The sequence below is a fragment of the Orbicella franksi genome, chromosome 11, assembly GCF_964199315.1.
Source record: "Orbicella franksi chromosome 11, jaOrbFran1.1, whole genome shotgun sequence".
NCBI classification, from domain to species: Eukaryota; Metazoa; Cnidaria; class Anthozoa; order Scleractinia; family Merulinidae; genus Orbicella; species Orbicella franksi.
In genome coordinates this window covers 16,320,995-16,343,984 of record NC_138155.1, presented here as the reverse complement: position 1 = coordinate 16,343,984, position 22,990 = coordinate 16,320,995, and the positions used below count along the sequence as shown (strand labels likewise).

The following is a 22,990-nucleotide window of genomic DNA, read 5'->3' as shown; positions in this document are numbered from 1 at the left end:
TCACTGGCAGAACAATGGCTTATCACCACGTAGAATTTCATTAGAGAACAAAGACTTGGGGTGTTTCTAAAAGTGCACAGCTTGAGCACAAATAAACAAAAAGCCTAAAGCCAAACAGAGCAGTACATCTCTTTGCTGGTCTGTCTGTCTGTCTGTCTTTCTTACAAATATCTTACAACAGAAGATCTTTTATGGTTGCGAAAAATCAATCTACCAAAACAACAAATCTGGCGTGAACTGTATCAAGAAATGAGGGATAAACATACCTTTGGGAATATTGCAGCTGTTCTTTTGTTATTTCCACACATCTCTTCATCATAAGTAGTCTTTTTCTTCCTCCGTATTTTCCGTGTTGTTCATATGTGAAAAGAAGCATATAAACATATCAAAATTGCAGATTTGATCAGCAAACTTCTTCCATGCCTAAAATTTGCTTACTTAAAGCTCACTGTTACCTACGAAATGGTCAGTTAGCAACTACTTGTACATTATTCTGCTGAAAAAATACTTGAAATTAAACAATATTAATATTTAAAAGCCAGTTATACTCAACACATACTTGAAACTGGCCACTTGGAAAGAAACCAATGGACAGTGATCTTTTTTGTAAACAGACCAGTGAGGTTCATATGGTGAATTCCCTGCAATGAGAGCAGCCTGAATCATGGTGCACGTGGTTGTATTCATCTAAACAAATATCCAGTCCAAGATGATGAATGCAACTACCATGTTTCTCTGCAGGTGCATAGAGGAAATTGGCCATTATCCAGACAATTCCAATTTAACAAAAAAAATTTAAATCAACTAAAGAAAAAGAAAGGTCTCTTTTAATTTACTTATACTGAGTTACTATTAAATCCTCTACACCTCACTACACCTCACATGTACATTCTCTACCAATCCCATCTTAAGTTATGAATTATCATTAACAATTAGACCCATAGCCCACAAGGGCTACGGGTCAATAGCCCATGAGGCGAAGCCGAATGGGCTATTGACCCGTGGCCCTTGAGGGCGAAGGGTCTAATTGTTTTAGTATCACCCAACTAGTCGGACAGAAAACGTAATAATAAAGTTAGCAAATGCAAGTTGAAGAAATATTTATTTGGAAATAAAACGAAAGAAAGCGTTGCGCTCGATGGCGCTAATTTCGCTACTCGATGACTATTACTAATAGTCCCCTAGTAGCGTAGCCAATCAAAATGCAGGATTTGCATTAGTCCACTAGTTGGGTGATACTAATATATACATGTATTATTAACTTCGCTTGAAAAATTTTGTTTGGAAACCTTGTTCTCTGATGGCCAAAGCAAAACAGTTGATAACCACTCAAACTTAAGGCTTAAACTAACCAATTAAAAGACAACAACGTTTTGGGAGACTGGTCAACAGCCTTCTAAAACTTTGGTTCATTTACGAAAAAGATTCCCATCCTTTGCATGTTTTCAATAACATTTTTAGTTGTTGCTTTTGTCCCAATTGAGCCAGTTCACATAGTTGTACCATGAGAAAGACAATAGTCCCTCACGTCCCTGAATGAACCAAAAATAAAACACTTTTTTCACGGAGTGAGACCATAGTAAAAATGATCAATTAAAATAATACTTATAATTGCGAGGTTTTTTGAATCTAATTATGTTCTTTCTTTATTTGCTGAAGAAAGATCTCAAAAATAATATGATGGTCTATGCCAAGAAGCATGGAAAAAACAAATGAATATTCCGGCCTTTTACTAGCCCTGATGTTTGCACTTGAAGTTGAACAGACCATTTTATAGTTGTTTGACCAGTGACCTGGCCTTTGGATGGCAGCGAGGCTAGAGTTGAACTTGTTTTGATACAGACCTCACTGCTTTTGTTGTGTAAAACAAGTTGTTCTGATGCTAACTAGGTGTATTTACATGGCAAAAGCAGTGAGGTATGTATCAAAACAAGGTCAACTCCAGCCTTGCTGCCATTCAAAGGCCAGGTCACTGAGCAGACAACTGTAAAATGGTCTATTTGTCTGCACATGACTTGGAGCATGGCATGATAAAACATAATTTGAACTGTGGCAACAAACACAGCTTTCTTTAAAATAGAACGGTAACTAGAAACAAACACAGAAACTGGTATAAAGATAACATTTTCAGAGTCAGCAACTGTTTCAACGGTATAACAAATCAGCCTGGTCGAGATGCAGAGCCATGCGTCGATGCATGGCTGACTGAGTTTTATTTTTACAGTCCTGAGTGTAGCGGCGAGAGGTTTTCCAACTGAATTGGACGAAGAGTCATGTAAATCACAAGGTTTACTGATCCAGTACATAAAAACTGAAAGGCAAATAAAAATTAATAGCTGTACTACATTGCAAACTAAATCCGATCTGAATGGACAAGGAATAACTGTTGATGAAAATCACATAACAATAGGAATTGATCCTCCGTGGAACAAAAAATTACTTTGCTTGCATGCAAATCATAAACAATTAGCCAATAAAGCGACACCAACTGGATAACAATGCCCTTACATACCTCTATCCCGATTCTGGAGAATATTAGTGTTGTTCAAAAGAATGCAAATTCTCCACCTCTATCTAGAAAAAGGCTTAGGTCTGTCAAAAAAAAGAGAATTAAACATTAAAAAGTTGTAGATAAAAGGCTACAAAGCAACAAATTCAAAATGCAGCGTCTGTTTAATAAAGAAATGTCACCTAATTTATATTAAAATTGTGACGACTGCCTAAACCTATACGACTAAACAAGACAGAAAACATGGAACTTTTTATCACAACTAATGTACTACACCATTGTGACATTTTAATTATTTACATTTTAAACAGAAACGATGGAAATAAAATGTTAACCTCTATCTGTAGCAGAGAAATAAGAAAAAAGCCCCATAAGAGGACTCAAGATCTTAGATGTATTCACTAATTCAATTAATAATACACTGCACATGGTAGGTGTAAAGATGAAGTTCAATAATTTAATTTCGTTTTAGTATTAAAATTATAACCATGCTTAGAAACAACATGCATTGCAAATTGAATGTATGAAGGTGAATACAGAACACTATCCTGTAAAAATGTTTCATAATTTCAATTCATTTGAGCTAAATTAAAAACAGTCTTACGTTATGTAAGATTCGGAAATTTGTTTCCATACACAACTTTCAAAATACAAATCAATGATGTTTAGCAATTGAGTTAACCTTTAACTAAGGAAAAACTAACATCTGTAACAAAGGCCTTGTTTAAAGAATGTCTGCAACAATGTTCTTTCAGTTCAACACCAAACGTCTGAGCCCCTCAGGCACAATTTGTGTTCTTCCAATTCTGTACAGTTTGTTTCCAGTCACTCTCGGTCATCCAAGATTGCGGATATCCAAGATGGCGTCGTCAGGGCCCAGTCTACTAACAGTTAAAGTCAAAAGTTCCGACCCCCGGGACTCGGCGAATGATCAAAAGTCCCAACCACGGGCAGACTTGTTACGTCAAAACCCCCCACCTATGCCCGGCCTCCCTCCCTCCCCCCCCCCCCCCAGCAGCTTAACATTAATTGATAAGTGCATTAGTAGTTTGAGCGTAGTAAGTTCTCGCAGACTAGTTTTAAAAGTAAGAACCCAATATGACTCAATTAAGGTCAATGTCAAATTGCTGTAGGAGGGGATATGAAGGCAATGTTATAGAGATAGAGCGACAACCGCGCGAGTGCAGTGTTTGGTAGAGGTAGAGGCCAGCCTTTGTCGTCATCCCTGCCGTAAGTATAATTCTTTCAAAGAATAAGCATTTAAAGGAGAAAGAGAAAAAGAAAGAAAAAAATTAAGAAATAATTACAGCTCGGCTCCCTACTATTTATTTCCACTTCAATCGGCACACCCATCTCTTGTTTAACAGTTTAAAGTGTAGCCCCCACGATTTAGCACTTTAAATAACCCTTTTTACCATAATTGCAGAAATTCTCCCGCCCTCACTGGTTAATTTTCATTGTCAATAAGCGTACAAACACGTGATTTTATAGTTTATGCGATGTTGACGCAATGAGCGGAGCGGAAAATTTGACAATTTGTTATCGCAAAAAACACAATGACGTCAGTTTTTCACGCGTCTGTCCTGTTACTGACAATGAATGTCGTCATAACCTTGTTAAAATAGTTTGTGGTTCCACTCGGCCGGCTATCGCCTCGTGGATCCACAACTACTTTGACAATGCTTTGACGAAATTCATGATCAATAATAGGACAGACGCATGAAAAACTGACGTCAATTTGTTAAATATATCACACCAAGTGACCATAGTTTCTTGATCATACAAAGTTATTCTGAACTCAGTGAAAACACGACAAACAATGTCAATAGTATGACGACTGTACGCAGGCTATAAATCATCAGCAGCATCCCCATTTGTTGCTACTTTTCCAGCAACAAATCTACTTGTTTTACATGTAACTGTATTAGTAAGCGTAGTCTGCCTAATTCGCATTGGAATGAGGAGGGCGATAAATGCCATTGAACTTTTTCATTAAATGCTACAAAAAGGCGTTGAACGAGTGTAATAAGACAGATCTCTGCTAGTTGCTGATAAGTTGGTAGGTCCAATTGTTCCAAAGTTCGGTAAAGAGCAATATAGCTTTCATTTGACTCAATTACTTTCTAAACGTAACAATCAAGCAGGAGGGTACAATTCTGGTCAGCAATTCCCTGGGCACTTAAACACAAGATGTCTCAACGTAAGTATTTAGAAAAGAAATTATTCTATTTTGAATCCAGTCTTGAATAATTGTAACTAGCAGAGCAGAGACGGAGTGGGGGAGGGCGGAAGAGTGGGGAGTAGTGAATAAAGTTCACTTATGAACATGCTACGTGTGACAATCACCATCAATCGCCAGATATGAAATATGCTTGAGGACTTAGAATTATTCCAGTGTGGCCACATTAGTAAGTGACAAAGTTGCAATGGGGCGATTCTTGTCTAGTCGGGTTCCTCGAAATACTTGGGAACCAGGACCGTGAGTCTCGTTATGAAGTGACTAAATACAACAATGCAATAAATTAAAATGCTTAACTTTTATTCCTCATGAGCTCTGAAATAACAGGAGTCCTTTATTTCTATATACCCCAATAACACGTTTGAAAAATCCTAGCATTGATTCATCTCATAATAACGAGCATCTTTAAATGTAATTTGAAAGTACTTATGTAAACTAACACCCCTAATTCGTGAGTGAAAAAGTGACTCGTCATTGCAAAATAACTAAAACCACAGTTATCGCTAGGCGCCCCGCCAAAACAACGTAATTGTTAGCGACGAAGTACCTAAACTGAAAACTGTAACAATAAAATGTACTATATTTTCTTTGATAAATTCCTCGTAAATCATATTTCAAAATTATCGATTATGTCAAAACAACACACTGACTCGATTTCGTACGACTAAAAACCCTGACCCCAAAATGACAAGTGCACAAAAAATGCCTTTCCCAATGGACATTCATCTGCTTTTGCATCCTCTTACTTAAGTTTACCTGACAGAGTTCTAGTAAAAATGGCACACCGCAACTGAAACGCTGATACAGCAAAAAGGGCTAATGATGGTATCACCTCACGGCACTTGGTGACAGCTTTACAACTTGACATGACTGCAGTTGGTTTATTTCATAACTTAACGCTCGAAAATGTTTCCGTCACCTACGTCATCCTTCGCTCGAAAGTATTGTACTCGGGATAAACGAGAAAAAAAACTGATAACTACATGAATGGTTCATAAATTACGTTAGAAATCATTAAAATGTAAAATAAGACATCTTGAACTGGATCGTTTAGTTGTCATGTATGAGGAATCACCCTGCAAACACCAGCAAATAAACATTTTGCGTACTTGGTTCAAAATGAAGCGGGGGTCTTTCTAACTGAGTGGTCTATTATTATGTTTGGTCAAATTGTTTCATTTTCGGTTGGGTTGATCGTAAGAAAATTCCTACATATTTCGCAAAGACTACCGACGCAAGAAAGCTTGGCCTGTTTCCTAAAGCAAGGAAACTTATCCATTATTTCATCTTATGACTTTGTTTAACTACATTTTGCTCTATTTCGCAAATGACCCCTGATTCTGGCTATATGGGTGGCCATCTCCTTCTGATCCCTCACTGATCATTCCAATCTTGTACATTTACGTCTGCTAAACAAAAGAAAAAGACACTGAGAACCGTTGGTGGAAGTTCTTGCAAGAAAAAAATTATGAGTTACTTTAGGAAGTCATTTGAACGATGGTTAGACGGTGTTTAACAAAACTGCGGTTTAAATGAAATGTCATAACCCGTAAAAAAGGTCTAGGGCTTACCCTACATTTAGCTCATAATGTTTACTCGGACAAAACGCGGAGGAAATTAAAAGTCAGTTTTACAAACTTCAGTTCGTTCCCATGCTGCTCACAAGTTTCACTTATGTAACAGACTTCATTTCGTGAAATGTTCCACTTCGAAGCCAACGTGCATACATACATACCTGACTTAACACTTTCACAGGTGTAAAAAATCACTAGTTTCGCTTTCAACATTGTTTTAAAAACTTATTAAGTTATGTAACAGAGACTATATTTCGTGAAATGTCCCACATAGAAGCGGACATAAAGTCCGTTATCTTAACCAATGTACATAAATAAACGCCTGAGTCAACACTTTTACATCTTAAAAGAGATAAAACAAAAACCAAAACAAAACAACAGCCCCTCGACCCCCCACACTCCAGGGCGAGCTTGTGTTAAAGGCGAAAGGCGCAAGGGTGTTTTGGAAAATCCTTTCAATACGACAATATCATCTTTACTGACAAATCATCAATGAACCCACACACTAACATTAGTAGTTTGTTTTTATAACACACCTTCATTACTTTTGCTCCTAATATTGTCCAAAATCTCTGTGGCTAGTTTTAGTGCCATGCGGGCCATTTTCTCAGTGTAAACGTCGTTTGGAATCTCATCAGGAGAGTACACTTGGTCCGGGTAGCGCATTCGCGTTGAATCTCCTACGAGATCCTCAAGTTTTTCTGATAAACTGGTCAGATGAGAGTCGTCCAACATCAAGGAATTCTTGACTAGATTATGAACACTGGTTTTAGGAGCACCAACAGTGTATTGCGCAGCCTTCAAAGCTTTCTCTGCAGCCTGCGAAACAAATTAAAGTTGTCGGACACTATGATAACATATACGAGGCATTTCGAAAGAATTACTATATAAATTATCTAACAAACGACAACTATCTTACATATGCCTTTTTCTAAAATAGTTTTATTCTTATGAGCTTAGCTTTTAAGTAAGTCATGTGAGACGTGGAAGTGAATACATGGAAAGATCATAAATCGAAAACTGCGAAGTGAAGAGTACTGACACTCAGCATTCACTTCTCATTTCTCTACCAACGGACTATAATCAAGTCAGTTACGAAATGGATGATTTGCCATTCCGTAATCAACCCGTGAAAAATGTGGAAGTGAGTAAGTGAACATATCCCACGTTGGACCTGCAGAATAGAGATGTAAGGAATACTGGATCATCGCACACGCGCGAGCCACTTGCGCTAATTAAGGTTGCCGTATACCTTCTGGGGTGTCTCGCGTCCAAGCGATGTAGCGCGTCCGGTTTAGGCGGTAGATACCTAAACCCCATATCAAATCAAAGATTATAGAGCTGGCTATCAAAGTATACCAAGAATTTTGAGATGAAATGAATTGCCGATTTTTTCAAGACCACTAAATGCGAGCGCCCTAATCACCTTTTGGAAGCTCAAGTCAAAGCGAATTTTGTTTTTCGCCAATTTATTTTTTTCCCCGTTCTAAGGACAAAAAGCGCTAAAAAAGCGTGTCTGCGTTTTGCCATATTCAATTGCAGTAAAAAGTTACAGAACATTTTCGAAATAGGATTTAAAAAATGTGAAGTGATCGTACAAAAATCGCTCTCAGAGAAAAAAATATTTCGAAATAAACAATTCGCAGACAAGTTTTTTGTTTATTATATGTTAATCTAGCTACTGCCCAAATTTCAGGGAAATCGAAGAAATTCCCTTTGAGATGTAACTCTTTAAAGTGTCTGCTTCAAGCGAAAAAATTTATTCGAGAAAACAGCACTAAGAAAAATCTCTCGCTTCGCAAACAAACTCCGCCCACAAACGTCTCCATCTGGGTTCTCAGATCACTGAGCCAATCAGCGTTTGGAAAGTTTTTTCTCTGGGTGAAATATACGCGCGAATCTCCAAAACACCCTTGTGTTTCGCAATGCGCTCAAGGCGGAGAGATAATTGTTCTGTAGCTCGGTTTTTCTTGAAGCTGGTCCGGCAAAATGGGGAAGACGAAAACGGACACGAACGCTAGAGTGGCTGGGCGAAGAAAACAAACAAAAAAAAAAGCGCGGCGGACCAAATGTGTATGGATAATATTCCAATGGATCTCAATGAGTCCGACGATTCATCGGTATCGGACTCAACAGAAGAGTCACTGTAAAAATCGCTGTTATCGCTGTCAATTTCCCAAATTTTAACAGAACCTTTCTCTTCTCTTGACTCGATCTTTTTGCCCGCTTGATTCGATAGCCATAGCTTCATAAGCGAGGCCAATTTTCGCTTCTTAACTCCGAGATGTATTTTCATTCGTTCTTCGCTGTTTTCGCTTTTTCGATCTGGTCCACGGAGTTTTCCGTGGTCCATGTTTACTTATAACTTAATACAATTACACCTAATACTAAAAAAAGCTTGGATTAACAATGCTGATCAACTGAGTGGAGGTAAGTAGCCAGTCGTAGCCAGGCAATTCGTGGTATCCATATAGGTAATATTCCCGCGAAAGTCGTCTCGGTTGATTGCATACGCGTTATAGGGCTGTCAATCAAGAGGGAACTTTTACTTACGGCCATAACGTAAAACCTCCATTTCTCCGCCAATACTTAGTTTCTTTCAATTCTTTTTTTTCAGAAATTAGAGATTACTCTTCGACCATTACTTTGACCCAAAAATCCAAATTTGAAGAAAATTGCCGATCTGAAGGTATACGGTAACCTTAATTAACAGCCAGTGAACCATGTAAATCATTCAATGGGTGGATAAACAGTTCAACTTGAGCAAATGTTGAACTGTACCGGGACTGCCATTGTACAAAAGGGAAACCAACGGAATTACCGTTTTTACTTCAATTTCATCATCATCATCATCATCTAGTCCTCTTTGTCCCATGGGGGACATAGGGCGTCCACAATTGCTTTCCATTTCTGTCGGTCCTGAGCCGCTCTTTTGGCTTCGCACCAGGTCATGTTGATCTCCTTCAGTTCCTTCTGTATGCTTCTGCGCCATGTAATTCTGGGCCTGCCACGTTTCCGTGTTCCTTGCGGATTCCAATCCATCGCATGGCGCGCTATGTTTCTCTCACCCTTTCTTAGTGTATGACCAATCCATTTCCAGCGTCTTCTCTTCATGGTGGTAACAATAGGCTCTTGTCCAGTTCTTATCCATAAATCGTTGTTGGAAATCCCCTCAGGACAATATACTCGCAGAATTCTCCTCAGACACTTGTTGATGAATGTTTGTACTTGCTTTGTAGAAGCTGTCGTCACTCGCCATGTCTCTGAACCGTACAGGAAAACTGCCTTAACATTGGTGTTGAAAATTCTAATTTTGGTACCTGTGCGCAGGTCTTTGCTCCTCCAGACTGGTGCAAGCATGGCAAAAGCTTGCTGTGCTTTCTTTCTTCTTGCTGCCATGTCTTCATCCGTTCCTCCAGTCTTATTCATCACGCTACCGAGGTAGGTAAACTCTTCAACCTCTTCAATGTACGACTGATCGAGACTTCAATTTACTATTCCACTATTATGCCATTTCACCATAGACGGTAAAGAGAACACGCACAATATGAGCACCTCATACACTGTGATGTGATAACAAATGCAGTATACTCGCGGGGAGATAGTCCAAGAACGCTAGAGAAGCTCTGTCTTCCAAAGAAAAGCAGTTCCGTCATGCAGGCAGAGGCAAAAACTCAACGAGAACTCGGATTCAGACGCTCGTGAAACTTATTTTTCGCTATAAATAATTTCTTGCTTTTACAGCTGCTAAAAAAATTTGAGATGTTCTTGGCTCGTTCTTTTAATTTCAATTTGTCGTTAATGAAAAATTGCTTTCGCACGATGCAGGCCCAAAACCTAGTTTTAGCGTGTCAATCACTTGTCATAACCATGAACAAATTGTGTTGGAAAATGGCAAAAGCATAAACTCATAACCGTAATACCTACAGAATAAGTGCCAGCACCCCCATTCCCCCTTTCAGTGTTGTAAAATAGTAAAATGCAAACTTGTGTTACATCAAAGTGTTTTGTCAACATTGCACAGGGGTGGGGAGGGGCAAAATGCGTATAAAATGAATTTTCCCAACCTTTGTGACCAAGGTTGTAGTTTTAGCGTGTCAATCACTTGTCATTGATCTTTCCATGTTATCCAATCAAATAAAAGACATTGTGTTGCCTTCCGTCTTGTCTACGATACCCACTCGCCATATGCAGATGGATTTCAACAGTCTTATAATAGTGAAAAAGATACACAAAAATACAGAAAGAATAGCAAAGAGATTTTGCAGTGAAATAAAATTTCTTTTTTAATGGCTTAACATGTAATACGTCTGGACATTTTGCTCAAAGCTCGTATTTTTTCTCGCCCCGGAAAATACCTCACAACTCGCAAAATATCCACGCGTTCTATATGTTAAAGCATAGAATAAGATAAATATTCTCCTATACTAGGCGTCTATTACCAACTGTTAAACTTAAACCTGGGTTTTCATGGCGAAAAACAAAACGGGTCTATAGGAGATCTTTCATTTCAGCAATACCTGAAAAGTACAAGCAATCATTTCCTCCTTACATACCATGGGGACATGGAATTTTTTGCCTTTCAGAGGGCTTTCAAATTAAAGTAAACGATGACCCTGGTAAATTTTTTTTTTTAGGTTTGTAGAACACGTTTTGTAGCAAGTTTTAGTATTTATTCGATGTAAATGCTTTAGGATGAATGCTTCTCTTTAGCACTGATCAGGACAACTAATTAGGAAATTAGGGAAAGGAAGAGACGTTCGCATACTTACCTGATGGCATTTAAAACAGGCCCATTCGTAAGACGGCTTTGCAGGGTCTATGTCGCTAAGCACAGCTGCTAGGTCGGCCTCCGACTGTCTGAACCAGCGCATTGCCTGTCGACGTTGAGGATAGCCGGCGTTTGATAGCCGTTTGATAGCTTTTCTTCTGATGTCTACTGGCAGCTTCCAAGCCTCTTCCTCGTCTCTCTGTCGATCTGATAGAACTACTGCAGTTGATGCAGGTCGGTAAAATTTGTACAAATCAGTAGCTGGGACATCCTTTGGCTCTTTGTCGTCCCCAATGTTGATCTTGTAAACCTTTGCGAGCAGACTTTCATTGCCACTTGATACTTCCTCGATAATCACAGCATAGATGAAAGTTGAATCACCTTCCTCCAGTTCCATACTTTGATCTTCCAACTCGTATCCAACGTACTCTCCAGGCATAAATGATTCAAAGGCAAGATTGAGAAGCTGGTGATCTGAAATTGGAACAAAGCTGCCTGGTAATGGGAAGACGTCTCTTCCTTCTTCATCGTAGGAGTCATCTGGTCGTATCTCCATACTATCTAGTAAAGCGCTAATCCTACCAGGATGGCAACGCAGCATTTCAGGGATATACATTGCTGTGTCTTGCAGCAGTCCTCTACAAGCTTCTTTGATCACTTTTGATAATGTCAGAGCTACTGTAGATGGTGTTTCCCGGACATCGTTTACAGCATCAACGTACAAGTTCCAAATCTCGTGCTCGGACTGCGAAATCTTCTGCAAAAAGTAGGGTACCTTTCTTTCACTCCCCGGAACAACGTTTCCCTTATAAACCAGATGAGTTACAATTTTCCTCATTCCATGAATCTGTATGTTTTGTAATCTGCTCTCAACAGAGGACACCACACTTTCGTCATCTAGTTCCTGGTTTTCGTGGCTAGCGTGACGAATGAGCCTGAAAATCCCACGACAGAATTGCACTGAATGCAGTTGCTTCTTTAGTGATCCGGGGGCGCCCATGTCATAGAACTCGGTGTTGTCAACGGCATCGGCAAACTTCTCTTCTACGACACAGGACAACATGTGAGGCCGTAAAGCTTCAGGAAGACGCAAAATTAGATCCTTGAAACTCGTAGATGAATTGCAACGCACTTTGGCCTTTTTCAGGTCCACCACAAAGAGCTGGTCAAAATTTTGAATGCGATCCCGGTGACGAGGAGCGTCATCAAAGAGAAGCTCTGCCGCCCTTGTCAACACGACATGTGTTGTGCTATGTTCAAAACTACTGCCAAAGGGACGCACAGCTGGTAGGTACAAGGAAGAAGGGGCCTGAATTACTTTGGAATTATCTTGCAAGAATTCAAAAAGACCCCTAACCGCGCTTAAAGCCCAATCGACCTCATTTGGATTGAGTCTGTCGGCCTTGCATTTTCTCTGCAGCGTTTCAAGTACCATGGCATAGTGTGAAAGACGTACTGAATTGGAGCAGTCCAGATATTGGAAAAGTGCCTTAAACTGACCTAGTTCTGCTGGCATTCCGTACAGGAAAGGTGCTATCTCATTGTCCTCGCTTAGTTCAATAACCACTTGCTCAGGTTTTACTAAACGACTTCCTTGCTCAACCATAATGCAAGATGTGCCTCTCAATAACATCTTCGCTGTAGGACTTGATATGGCATTTTTCTGCAGGAATGTGTAGATTTCCGTCATAACTAACATCCTTGTCGAAAGCTGCTTTGAACTCAGATCGCTGCCGTTCTCTTTCACCAGTTGGAGGCACAGGTTCCGGCAGTGGCAGGTTACCATCTCTACGGTAGGCACTGTGATGACTTGCAGGTGGTAGAGGATTGCTTTGCAGTAACCATCTTCTGAATCGTATAAACGGTTCCTTGGATTTGCCCAATCAGGGAGAAGAGGTGCTGTGGTCCAAACAATGTTAGTATGCTCGGCTAGAGTGGATCCTCTAAATGCGATGTGTGGTTCATCGAACTGTCTGTGGATCGAACGGAGCTCTGGGCTAACTGAAGTGGCGACAAACTTGATGCCAGAGACAGCCTGAAGAAGACCTGATTCTACAACGTTGTCTCGCTGGAATAAGTGAGCCACCAAGGTGCTAGATTTTTTGACCGTACTTGGAGTAGGGAGCGTCAGTCCTTCACGCGCAACCTCGTTAGCAAAGGTCTTAAAAAGATCCTGAGAAATGTCATGGATCATTCTGATGGTTTTGAAAAAGTCTAGCCACATTGAGGTGTTGAAAGGGTCTGGGGGAAAGTCATCTTCTGATAGCATTAACTTGAAAATAACATTTTCAGGGTCGTAATAGCAGAATGCTGTCTTGAGCGTTCCGTCGTTGGCTGGAACAATTTCTGTGTTTTTTAGACGGTCAATTAAGAGCTTTTTTTCGTCAGTCTTCTTGGATAATCGCGGCAAAACAATGTCGCGAATACATTCCAGATGATCCAGCCGTGCTTCCTTAGAGAGTAGCGAGAAATGACTCAAAACAAACTTGCAGTACACATCAGCCGCTCTGAGGATTTTCACGGAGAGAAATTTAAATAACGAAGACAACCATGGTCGGGAATTCAGAAATACCACGCCAGCCTGATTCCCCACCTCATTTAACTCTTTCTTTGGTAAGTCATCGGGGACCACGTAAACTTTGTGATTTTTCAAATCAACCAGTTCACCATGTGTTGCTTCGTAGAAAGGAAGAGTTCTTAGTATGCTCTCATCACTCCCCTTCAGACGTTTAACGTTACTGCTGAAATAGTGCAAAATATTGTCGCACTCGGTTGTGGTTAAAATTCCCTCCAGTGAATGCGGATTTCTCATCATCTTCTGTTTCAAGGATGTCAAAATGGACGATGGTGTCCTAAGGGATGCTACAAGCCCGCGAGCATGAATCTGGTGATCTACAGATACGCCCGGCGACGGGCCTGGTGAGGACAAAACAGCTGAGTTCAATTCAGCCAAACTAAGCTTCTTTAATGTATCAACAAGCGACTGATCGGCGATACCATGAAAATCAAGGATGGTTTCTGACAGCCCGAGGGGAACCAGAAAGTGTTCAATACCTAATCGAAAAGAGCTTCTCCCTTGTGACTCGATTGAATGGGTCTTCTCGGTACAAGGTAGGAGGTTCCAATTAGAGAGTGGTTCAAGAGTTGCTTGAATAATTCTCGTCTTCTCCTCTTCAGTTGTCTTGGCTTTTTCAAGTTTTCTCCACTTTTCTTCTTCACATTCGTCTGTCGCTAAAATGCACTTAATGTTTGCGTTTTCTTTCGCCTTTATCTCTTCGAGGACTTTGTTTATCTCGTCGGAAACGAACCTCCAAACGCTGTATATCCACGTCCAATTTGGAATTCCGGGCTGCTTAGGACACCACTTCACGTATCCCTCACTGCTGTAATACGCGAGTGGTAGCGTTTGATGTAAGTTAGCGGCAAAACTCTTGATATCAAAATACTTGAACACAGGGGCATTTAAGCTCTTAGCATCACCAAAGATTCGCGTTCGAATATGTTTATGCACAAACATTTGTCGGCATTCTGGTAGGATGTCATGATGGAGAGAAAGGAACTTGGGATCGTTGGCGTTAAATGTGCGCAAATAGTTGTCTTGTGTCAGAAGCAATGGAAGGCCTGGAAGATTAGCTTGAAACTCCTTGTCGTCCTTACAGTACCTAAGAACCAGTTCCACGACTTCGGCAGATTTGAATGGTGTTTCTTTGACGTCAACAGATACTGGCCCAATTTTGCAAAACGACTCTTCGCAGCTAAAAGACTTGTAGAATTGCATCACAGTAGAAGGGGAAACGCAACAAGGTCTAACATCAGATTTTTCCAGTGCCTCATACACCGACCAGGTAAATGCGACAAGGTTAAAGCCTGTTTGGAGCAAAATCTGCTGGAAGGTAAGTATATTTCTTGTTTCCAGCACCCCATGAGGATAGGCATTAAAACAGTCGGCCATTCCAATGTTGTTAAAAAACGCCTGATCTCTCCCTTCCCCTGTGACAGGAAGCCACTCCAGCTTAGTTTTGGTACTGGAATTTGCTGATACCTCACCTCGCACCACTGGTAGAAGTCGCAACTTCTTCCGGTCCATTTCTTGATACAAAGACTTCACTAACGTCTCCCAGTAAGGATCGGTCACGTTCACGGAAGGGAAACGCTTCTCGTAGTCACGTACAATTCTCATCAGATCATCTGTGCTGCAGCTAAGGGTTGCTTGTTCTAGATTCTGGAGGACAGGCAAGTGATGGAAATCCCTTACTCCGTCTAAGAGTTCTAGATAACATGATGCTATGACATCGCTCACTAAAGCATTGTTCCAGTCATTTCGGTAGTCTTCATTTGCCCTTCTCCACAAATGTTGTCTGCTCTCGTGCTCCAATGCAAAGTGGCCATTGATGTGGACTGGAAGGCCAGTCTCTATAGGAAGCGGAAGGAAGCAGTAGGCTTTCTTGCTTCGATCCGATGGAAGTTGCCCTGTATGTTTGTTTTCCAATTGGCAAGCAACGCCACCACGAGGGAGCAAACCCAAATCGTGAGTTCGGTAAGCATCGACAATGCTCCTTTCCACTTGGTTCTCAAACCCAAACTGTTGGACAATTAGCCACTTCTCCTCTTTCCCAGTGCAGTCTCTTACGTTCAGAACATAGGAGCACTTCTTAACCTCGGCTTCTATAGGCAGGACATCACTGTTTTGTTGCTTTGATTTCCAAGTCTTCCTAATGTAGGCCGCGAACTGTTGTCTTCTGGCCAGATCGTCGTCTGATATTTGAGCTTCAACGAAATAAGAGTTCACCACTGTTCCTTTTGCGTCGATCTCACACAACGTGATTTTCCTAACATTGTTGACAAAGAGAAGAACCTCAAAAAGTTCCCCTTTTAATGATTCTATCATTCTATCAAGTTGTTCCAGTGTGACTGAAGACTGGGATATTTTGGATTCTTTAGCCATCTCCTCGGTCCTAAGAGGAAATCGAAACATGGTGGAGTTTTGTACGGGAAAATGTTCCTCAATATAGCATGAGAATACATCAGGGAACATATGTCTCAATTCTGTGGTTTTCTTGTACATCCGTCCTGGCGCTTGTGCAGTTGCCCCAGGTACATATTTGCAGTGAGGATCAAACACACACAACACGTCACCAATCTCTTCTCCACTCGAGGTAAAGGATGGTACATCCGTCAAGTTGTAAACAGCATTGAAGCCCACCCCATATTGACCAGTCTTGTTTGGATCATCCCCTTTGCTGCCCTCACCAAGGTTCTGTATTCCTTTAATGTCAGCTTCCGAGAATGGCGTGTTGTTGTACACGCACAAAGCAGGGCCTTGAAGAGGTTTCCAAGAATCTTCAAATACCTGGTCATCAGCGTGTTGTCTTGGGTCTTTGATGAAGTAAATTTCTGTTGCTTCGGCATCATCAGCATTCTGGATAAGTTCTTTTAAGATTTCCTTCTCAGATGGGTATGCCGAGAGAATTCGTTGCAAGCGGTTCGTCAACTTCTCTTCTTGTCCAAACTGAATTCCAACAGTAAAGCGTTCCAATGCCTTTTCCCGACGTGATTTTACGCCCAGCGTGATACTTGTTCGATGAGAAATCAACTCATTTACAAAGTTAACACCAACGTCGTCTGGTAGGAAATCGTAATCGTTCAAGCAAAGTTCGTCAGCAAGGCGCATTACGCCTTGGGAATCTGGAAGGTAAATTACTTCCTGTCTTTCCTTAACATTGTCATTCTCCTCAGATCCTTTTAGACAATTAGCTAATTGACCAACCAGATTAAGCGCAATTTGAAGGGTCTTTTCATCAAGCGCTGTGTCTCCAAACTTGCACCTTATTCTCTCCAAAGAAAATATGAAATCTTTGCCTTCAAAGACGTCCTTTACCCCAAGGATCTTCATCAAGTTACGAAATGGTCTTGCAAGATCATCAGACAGCTTATGGAGGTAAGGAGAGCAGTCAATTGTCAACGTAAAAGCAACGTGATTTGCATGCACAAATTCTCTTCCCAGGAGAATAATTTTCTTTTCCTGAAAAATCTCCGTCACTTGCCTTTCTTCTAGTTTTTGGTCATTGAGGGCTGACTGGAGAAACCTGTATGCTGCCAAGCATACTGCTTGCACTTCTTCGAATTCCTGGCAATCCAGGCTTTCAGCATTTGTACTTGACGCAAACTGAAGTTGGGTAACGACATGTCTCGTGGTGACCCTGTCTTCGTTCAAAAGTAAGAAACTCCTAACAATGAAAGGTATGTAAATATCTACAATTGCTTCAGAGCAGCACACTAAATATTTCGCGGTTTTTGGAAAGGCTTCTATGGGTGACATCAATATCTTCTCATTCTTACGTCGAAGATCGTCCTCTTTCCAGAAGAGAGGAAACTCGTTTGGTTTTGCAGCAACTGGGAGGAATTTAGCTTGTAAAATCCTGTCTTCGACTCCTTCCGGAGGTGAGCTGTCTTCTTCATTGTTCAGCTTCTTCGCCAAAAGATGTAGTAACGATGTAGTGCGCTTTAATGCTGCGTCTTTGTTTTCTTGATTTAAAATGTTAACACTCTCTGCTCTCTCTGCAAATACATTCCATGAAGGATCATTTGCCATCATCCCGAGTTGCTCAAGTTTGGCCAGTCGTAGAGGATTCAACAATGTCATCTCCGTGCCAAAAGGAAACCGTTCATCTTCCGCACGAAAGAGAGAGGCGGCTTCTTTGTGTGGGTTGACAAGCTGATGCGGGCATTTGAGTTTCTGACCACGTGGTGAGGCTGGAATACAGGGATAAGTATTCACAAGTTCGTCAAATTTTCCATCTCCTTCATCTAGGGCGTACAAGATCAACTTGTCCCTCAGCTCAGGTGGTACTGCAGCGATGTTTGGAAAGAATAACTCGCGGAAGAACCTGTCTTTACCATACAGCTTCGACTGTATTTTGTCGGCAAGACCATACTTCACAAATGATTGCAAAACGTCGGTTGGCAGATCAATAACGGCCACATTTTCTTGTATCAGCATCTTGAAAACTGTAAACAAGATGTCACCAATTTGTTCTTCCTGACGAAAGTTTGGCTCTAGAAAGACAACTTGGCTCATGTCTACCCATCTGTTGCCATCTGAAAAGAGGGAGCAACTACCATCTGCAACCTGCTGATAGAATGACCGAACGAGAGCCTCAGAGTTTGGCTCGACGTAACTCGCCCTGGGCCACAGTAAATGAAACGAATACATTCCAGCAGCTGACTTGAGATCTTCCAGAAGATCTAGATACGCTGCACAAACAGAATCTCTCAAAAGTACATCATTCCACTCCACTCCAATACAGGCTTTGTCGCCCTCTGCTCTCTCTTTTAAATGGCGTCTGTTGGAAGCTACGGCAAGTGCGCCATTAATATGCAGAGGTAGTCCACTGTGGACTGGAAGTGCAAGATAGCAAAAAACCGTTCCATCGTGGCGTGATTCTTGCTCTGTAACAGGTACTGGAGCAAACTTTCCACACACGTTAGGCATCAACTGGACAGCAACCCCAGCTGCTGGAAGTAGAGTCTTGTCAGCTACTGAAAACTGCATCGCTATCCCTCTGCCAATGGACGAAGCGAGGAGCCATGTTTCTGATGCACTTCGTAACTGATCGTTATCGACAAAGAATGAACTTCCCTGTTCCGTGACAGTGCTCGTCATATCGATGGTAAGCGCTGACCGTAGCAAATCTGCCCCAGATAGCTTCTCCCTTCCAACATACTGTGCTACCTCTGATGAAGCTCGTAGAAAGTTGTACTGTTTTAAGAAGTACTGGTCGTCTTGGCTAAGTTTCTTCACATTCTTTGCCAGGGTGACTGGGATAGGCAGCTCTCGAATAATCCCAGATCGCGATAACGACTTATTGACCTCGAAAATCAGCGTGGGCTGTGTTGCCTCACTTGAATTTGACAAATGAAAGATGCTAACGCGACGAACGTTTTGAGTAAAAAGAAGCAAGGTTCTAGCACCGCTAACGAAAATCTCCAGCAGGTCTCGAACTTGTTTGTCATCATAGTGAGTTTGCTTTATTTCACTTCTCACGGCTTGATCTTTGGTTCTTAGAGGGAAGCGAAACAGTGTTCCTTGATATGAGTTGTCGTCCTTATCTAGGTGAAGATCACAACCAAAGATACCATTGAACGGTTTGAACTGGCCACTGTACTTTCTTAGCTTCTTTCTCTTCTTGTTGATGTCGAGTCTAACTCCACGTGTTTTCTTTCCGAATGCCTTTTCCAAATAGAAGTTGTTGGGATCAAAAATCACAAAATAGTGTCTACTTAGAAACATAGGGACATCGGTCAAGTTATACACGGCATTAAAGCCAAGTCCAAACTTTCCAATTTTCTCAGTGTGGAGCTCTTTTGTACCACTATTCAATTGTTTTATGTTTGCAAAATCTTCATCCTGAAACTCAGCGTCATTGTAAACCCACAAGGCAGGCCCTTGACATTCCCCCATTTCCTCGTCGAACAGACGGCTCATGGCGTCCTCATTGGCTCTTTCATCGTATAGAAATCGAACTTCAGTGGCACCAGCATCGTCTGCGTTTTGAATCAGCTCTTTTGGAATGGCGAATCCATCCGTGTAGTCCTCCAGAAGTCGATTCAGTCTGCGGGTTAATTTCTCTTCTTGACCAAATTCGTCTCCTATGTTCATTTCGTCAGGTTCTAGCATCCGAATCTTACTTGGAGGAATCCGCAAAAGCTGAGCTGTGCTCCTAGGAATGTTTGGATGAACATACAAAACGTTCATGTTTTCATCATAATCCTCGGTTTCCATCCATTCATCTTCACAGTAAACACAATCTTTAATTGGTGCAAGCTTGACACATGAATCGCCTTCTACATGAGTTGGGATGAGTATTTTTTCTTTAAGCTCAGCAGGCAATTCCTCACCTTCGTTTGGTTTGATCTCATTCAAAATGTCCGCAGATAGCTGCAAATCCCTCTTTACTTCTAAAGCAGCAAAGCTACATCCGGAATCATACTTCTGTTTTATCATGCGAAGAACCTCAAGCAAAATACGGGCGTCGCAGTGTTCTCGCATGCCAAACTTCGAGAAGAAGTTTGAAAAAGGCGTTACCTCTGCAGGAAGACATGAAATATATGGCGAGAGGTCGACAGAAGGCTTTTGTGCAAGCACAGCGTTAGGTGAGGAAAAGCCGTCTCCATTCCACATCCAGCGTAAATTCTCGACTCCTTGAAACGCGTACTTGACAGCAGAGGTGTTTGCAGCACAACTTAAATAGGAGTAGATATCCTTCACAACTGAGATATAGAGAGGCCTTTCCTCTAGGGTGTAACAACCCATCACCGCCTTCAACTGCTCCACAACATCCGAAACACTGGGCATCTCGTCCAATCCTAAACATTTCGCTAATTGACTGGAGGAATCTACTTCAACAATTGGCCTCACTGATCCGATGAGGTTCACGTTATCTTTGTTCTCGACTTCTGTGGGCTTGCAGAAATGGGTCCCTTCGTGAGCTTCTACCCAGAAATGTAGGCTTCTTGGAAAACCATGGGGCTTTTGTCTCAGTACTGAAACCCAAGCGATACTTTGCAGGAGTACTCCCAGTGCTGTTCCATGAACAGTTTCTTGTAGTGTCGTCGGATGTCTGAATAAATACGCCTTGATCGCTTCCGACTTCTTCTCCGCTGTCAATATGTCAGATATGTCAGCGATCTTGTTCGCACTTTGGTAAAGGTCTTGCGCAGTGATTTTGTCCTCACTTTTCAAACCAAGTTTCCCTAGGACTACAAGAACGGCAGGATCAGTGTACTGCGTTCCAATTGGGAAGACATTCTCATCAGCAAAAATGCACTGTAGCAGTTCATTTCTAGAATCAAAGACCTTCGTAGGTGTCACCCGCCCAGCGAGTGTTGGTACAAATGGCAATGATTTCATCTCCTCTTCAAGACGGGAATCTAATGCTGCATACACCTGATATCGCTCTATCACAAACGCCATAAGAACATCCATCTCCTCAACTGAATAATTCCCCTCTCTGACATCTGGAAAGACTTCTTCAAGCAGAAAAGCAATCATTGTTGGGATTTCAATCCCCAGCAAACGTGCCAGCCTCTTGGAATCCTCTTGCGTGATGTCTATGAAATCTCGACGAGACGCCACTGGCAAGGGACTTTCTGGTGCAACACGAAGACCGCTTTCCACGGAAACAAATGATTTGTTCTGAGTTTCAAACAATGGGAGACGAGAAAGAATTGCCTTTTCCAATGGTTCCACGGATGACACCTTGCAAACGAAATTTCGTATGGAGCGCTTGCCCTCGGTCGTTACTGAACACATACTAATTTTCTTTTCGGAAAGGCAAGCCGTCAGAGCCTTTAGGACACTTTGCGGCGATGGAGCATAAACAAAATGGTTCGTAATCGCCGAATGTTGGCTTAAGAAAACAGGACACTCTCGAATAATAACCACTCCAAGCTCCTCCAAAGCGCTGGTGATGATTTCGTCGAGACAATCCCCATGGAGACTCCTTACAACTGTCTTAGATGGTAGTTCAAGTCGTGTTAATTGGACTGGAACTTGTGACATATCAATAGGAATCAATGGGAGACCTCGGAACCTGCTCAGCCCTTCTTTTGAGGGAAACATCTTGCTAAGATAGCCCCATATCACATTAAGCCAGTTGCTTTTAGGATGGCCATTGTTAGCTGCACCAGGGTACCAGTGAACTTTCTCTCCTTCTGACCATTCGGGCGGTAATGATGTAGGGAGAAGAGTAGCGACGTCATCTTGGCAAAGATGCCTTAGCTGAGTGTTTCCTATTGTATAACAGTAAAGGAACAAACCTAATTTACTAATGCGAATATTACCTGGTCGGCAGGATCGTGTTAATTTATCAAACAAAACTTTGACAGTACTTCAGCTCGCACCAAGTACGTTTTATCTTATGCCCTGCAGAGTCCGAGCATCTGATGAGTGAACCATAGTAGCATTCAGGACAAAAACTTATACAGTACAAGAAGTGTTTTACGCTAAGAACGAATATTTTTATTCGAGTTTAAACGCCTGAGCCAGTCAGTGGTTAGAAGTTATCAGTAATACAACTCTAGCGTTAGAAACCCTACAGGGTGTTTCAAAAGTTCGTTCCGATTTGTTTTCTCTAAAGTTTCATTAATTTATTTCACCTACCTTTTTAAAAATTACGTATATTACTTTTGCTCATTTTTCATTCGACCATTCAAATGATTAGTAGCCAGAATGCCCGCCTTTATTGTTAATGATTTTTTCTAAGCGCCTAGGCATAAAATGTGCGAGTTCCTTTAGCGTGTCAAGAGTCACATTTTTCCATGGAAAGCGTAGTCGCCTTTTAAGCTCTGTCATCGTTTTTGAGACTGGATCTTTGTACGTTGTCTCGTCAGTGATACTCCAGGTGTTCTCAATGGGATTGAGATCAGGAGAGTTCACTGGCCAGCCATCCTTGGCTATACAGTTTGGCAAATTCTCTTGACACCATGGCTGAGTTGCCTTTGAAGAAGGAGCCGGTGCTCCATCCTGAACCAATGTCATGTCTTTCTTTGAGCTAAACAACTTCCTCTCTATCGGGCCACCTGTCACCTAACGCCTTGATGTTAACGGTTTCACTTCTTTCTCAAGGATTTGCTTCATGTAGTACTCAGAAGTTAAGGCTTGGCCTATGGGTAGCATGTGTAACTTTGTAAGCCCACGACCCTTCATGCCACCCCACATCACCTGCGCACTTTGCTTCACTTGGAAAGTTGGAGGAACATCGCATTCCTGCGAGCCCCATACGATATCGGTTTTTGGATTAGGCTACTGGAAAAGATATTTAGGACACTCATGTGTAAATAAAAAATTGTCCTAATCTTCCGCTGTCAGGTTCGCGTATTTCTTGGCGAATCTCAAA

At 41.5% G+C, this 22,990-nt stretch overlaps 1 protein-coding gene and 1 long non-coding RNA gene across 8 annotated transcripts in view; both read right to left on the bottom strand.

Moving 5' to 3' along the window:
- The window catches only part of LOC145503147 (uncharacterized), a 43,342-nt gene extending 38,416 nt beyond the window's left edge, over nucleotides 1-4,926 (bottom strand). Inside the window, exons 1-2 of the long non-coding RNA XR_014051440.1 lie at nucleotides 3,214-4,926; nucleotides 267-2,592 (exon numbers count right to left, since the gene is read on the bottom strand). This is a non-coding gene — a long non-coding RNA (uncharacterized LOC145503147). The remainder of the gene's footprint in view (nucleotides 1-266; nucleotides 2,593-3,213) is intronic.
- Nucleotides 4,927-5,027: 101 nt separating this feature from the next.
- LOC145503082 (sacsin-like) overlaps nucleotides 5,028-22,990 on the bottom strand; it is a 166,242-nt gene continuing 148,279 nt past the window's right edge. For 6 of the 7 annotated variants that reach the window (XM_081482515.1, XM_081482511.1, XM_081482514.1 and 3 more), the window contains exons 8-10: nucleotides 11,095-21,884; nucleotides 6,859-7,141; nucleotides 5,028-6,157 (exon numbers count right to left, since the gene is read on the bottom strand). In XM_081482515.1, the coding sequence (XP_081338641.1) occupies nucleotides 6,123-6,157; nucleotides 6,859-7,141; nucleotides 11,095-21,884 (11,108 nt within the window). In that variant the 3' untranslated portion in view covers nucleotides 5,028-6,122. The remainder of the gene's footprint in view (nucleotides 6,158-6,858; nucleotides 7,142-11,094; nucleotides 21,885-22,990) is intronic. The other variant, XM_081482516.1, reaches the window with a different exon arrangement.